We start from the raw sequence: 2,489 nt of genomic DNA, 5'->3' as shown, positions 1-2,489 counted from the left end.
AGACTCGCGGTCATAGGATCGCCGTTTCGATTCCCAGACCGGGCGTTGTGAGTGTTTATTGAGCGAAAACACCTAAAGCTCCACGAGGCTCCTGCAGGGGATGGTGGCGAACCCTGCTGTACTCTTCCACCACAACTTTCTCTCACTCTTACTTCCTGTTTCTGTTGTGCCTGTAATTCAAAGGGTCAACCTTGTCACACTGTGTCATGCTGAATATCCCCGAGAACTACGTTAAGGGTACACGTGTCTGTGGAGTGCTCAGCCACTTGCACGTTAATTTCACAAGCAGGCTGATCAGATCAACTGGAACCCTCGACGCCGTAAGCGACGGAGTGCCAACAAAACAAGTACCAGTTCAATACTGAGCTCAATATAATTATCTCCTTTTCCATAATTTCAGACCTTATGCCTAGAATTGAAAAAAGGCATCCAGCTGGTAGTATCCTTACTGCATTAAACAAAATGCTTGGTGTATTTCTTGTAGCTCTTTACGTTCTGAGTTCAAAATTCTGTTGTGATTGACCTTGCTTTTCATCTTTTTGAGGGTCAATGATATAAGTACCAGATAAGTATTGGATCTATGTAACTAGTCCCCTCTCTCAAAATTTCAGACTATAGTAAAAAGGTTTATTATTATTATCATCATTATTATCTTCCAGGTGGCCTGGGTTTGATTCCTGGCATGGGAACATTAATTTCTTTTAGGGTGATGAGCTAGCAGAATCGTTAGCATGTCAAACAACACAAAATACTTAGCCGCATCTTGTCTGTCTTCACATTCCAAGTTCAAATTCCACCAAGGTCGACTTTGCCTTTCATTCTTTCAGGATTGATAAAATATGTACCAGTTGAGTACTGGAGTCGATGTGATTGATTCACCCTTTACCTTGGAATTGCTGGCCTTGTGCCAAAATTTCAAAACAATTATTATTGTTATTGGTGGTGGTCATTGTAGTAGTAGTAATGCTATTTTTATTTACTTTTTTAGTGAAGCCTGCAGTGACCACAGTAGAAATAGTTGCCATATGTCTAGTCGTTCCTGTACTGCTGTTGGTGTTAGCTTTGATTCCATATTACATCATCAAACGGAAAACTGAAGCAGCATCACCCGAGACTGAGAGCTTTCTTAACAGTTTGTATGAATCACCAAACTTTATGGTAATGAATCCCAGCTGAATGAAGTTGTGGGACATAGAATTGGTTGAGGTGGTGTACAGTTTAAATTCTTTCTATGTAAATATATATTATATAATATATATATATGCACAATGTATTGTATGATATATATTATATAACATAATAGATATACGTACATATATATATAATATATATTATATAGAATATATTATGCATACATACGTACATACATACATACATACATATATATATATATATATATATACACACATGCACATAAGCACACATACACATATTTAAGTATGTGTGAGTGGATATAAAATGTATATACATGTACATTTAAATGTTATTTAATACATATGTACATTTCATATATACATGTTTCATGTATATGATTTTCATATTCACACATACACACACATACATAACACATACACGCAAATGAACTTGAATACAAGAAAAATATAACTTCATATGACATTGAAAATGATGACAATAAAGACAGACAATGACGATGATGAAATCAATAACAACAGTGATGATGATTACGATGATGACAGACAAAAATGATGACAACAATGCTGGTAATGATTACTGGTACTGGTGATAATGATGAGAATAGGGATGAGGGGGAGTCTGATATCAAAACACAATAATTATAACAACTGTCAGTAATATACACTGATGAACTACAATGCTGTTGACAGCAAAACTTTGGATAATGATGATGATGAAGAAAATTCTAGCGATGATGTAGTAGAAGAAATGAATAAAAGAAATAACATACAGAAGAATATCTCACAGAGTGAACATATCAAGGGAAGGAATCCATTGCAACATAAACTGACCCCTACTTTTTCAGCTTGATAACAATGCTTCTAATAATGTATTAATAACACATCAAGTATTTGGTCAAAATAAACACCCGATTTTATTAAGGTATTGTATGTATATATTATGTGTGTGTGCATACACACATATATATACATGATGTGTGTATATATATATATATATATATACATGCATATATTATATGCATATACATATGCATGTATCTCTATGTAGGTATATATACATGTGTGTGTGTGTGTGTGTGTGTGTATGAAATTGTTTTTGAAGTAATTTGATATGAAATCTTGGGTTGAAACTGACATATTTTAACTTTAGAAGGGTCATTCTGTTAATAAACTCATGCACTGGTTGTAGCTCACTTCAGCTTCATTTTTATCAGTAGTTAATGATTTATTGATCATTTAACAATAAAATTACCGTGAACTACCATCTGTGCACATGTTTATTGGCAAAATAAAGTACAAATACACACACACACACACACAGATATATATATATAT

General features: G+C 34.1%; 1 protein-coding gene across 1 annotated transcript in view; it reads left to right on the top strand.

Moving 5' to 3' along the window:
• Window positions 1–1,933, top strand: part of LOC106883728 (macrophage mannose receptor 1) — a 299,961-nt gene extending 298,028 nt beyond the window's left edge. Inside the window, exon 43 of the mRNA XM_052968739.1 lies at window positions 989–1,933. Coding sequence (XP_052824699.1) covers window positions 989–1,176 — 188 coding nt within the window. The 3' untranslated portion in view covers window positions 1,177–1,933. The remainder of the gene's footprint in view (window positions 1–988) is intronic.
• Window positions 1,934–2,489: the final 556 nt, after the last annotated feature.

Source organism: Octopus bimaculoides, chromosome 6, assembly GCF_001194135.2.
Source record: "Octopus bimaculoides isolate UCB-OBI-ISO-001 chromosome 6, ASM119413v2, whole genome shotgun sequence".
Lineage (NCBI taxonomy): Eukaryota > Metazoa > Mollusca > Cephalopoda > Octopoda > Octopodidae > Octopus > Octopus bimaculoides.
This window is presented reverse-complemented; position numbering and strand designations above follow the sequence as displayed.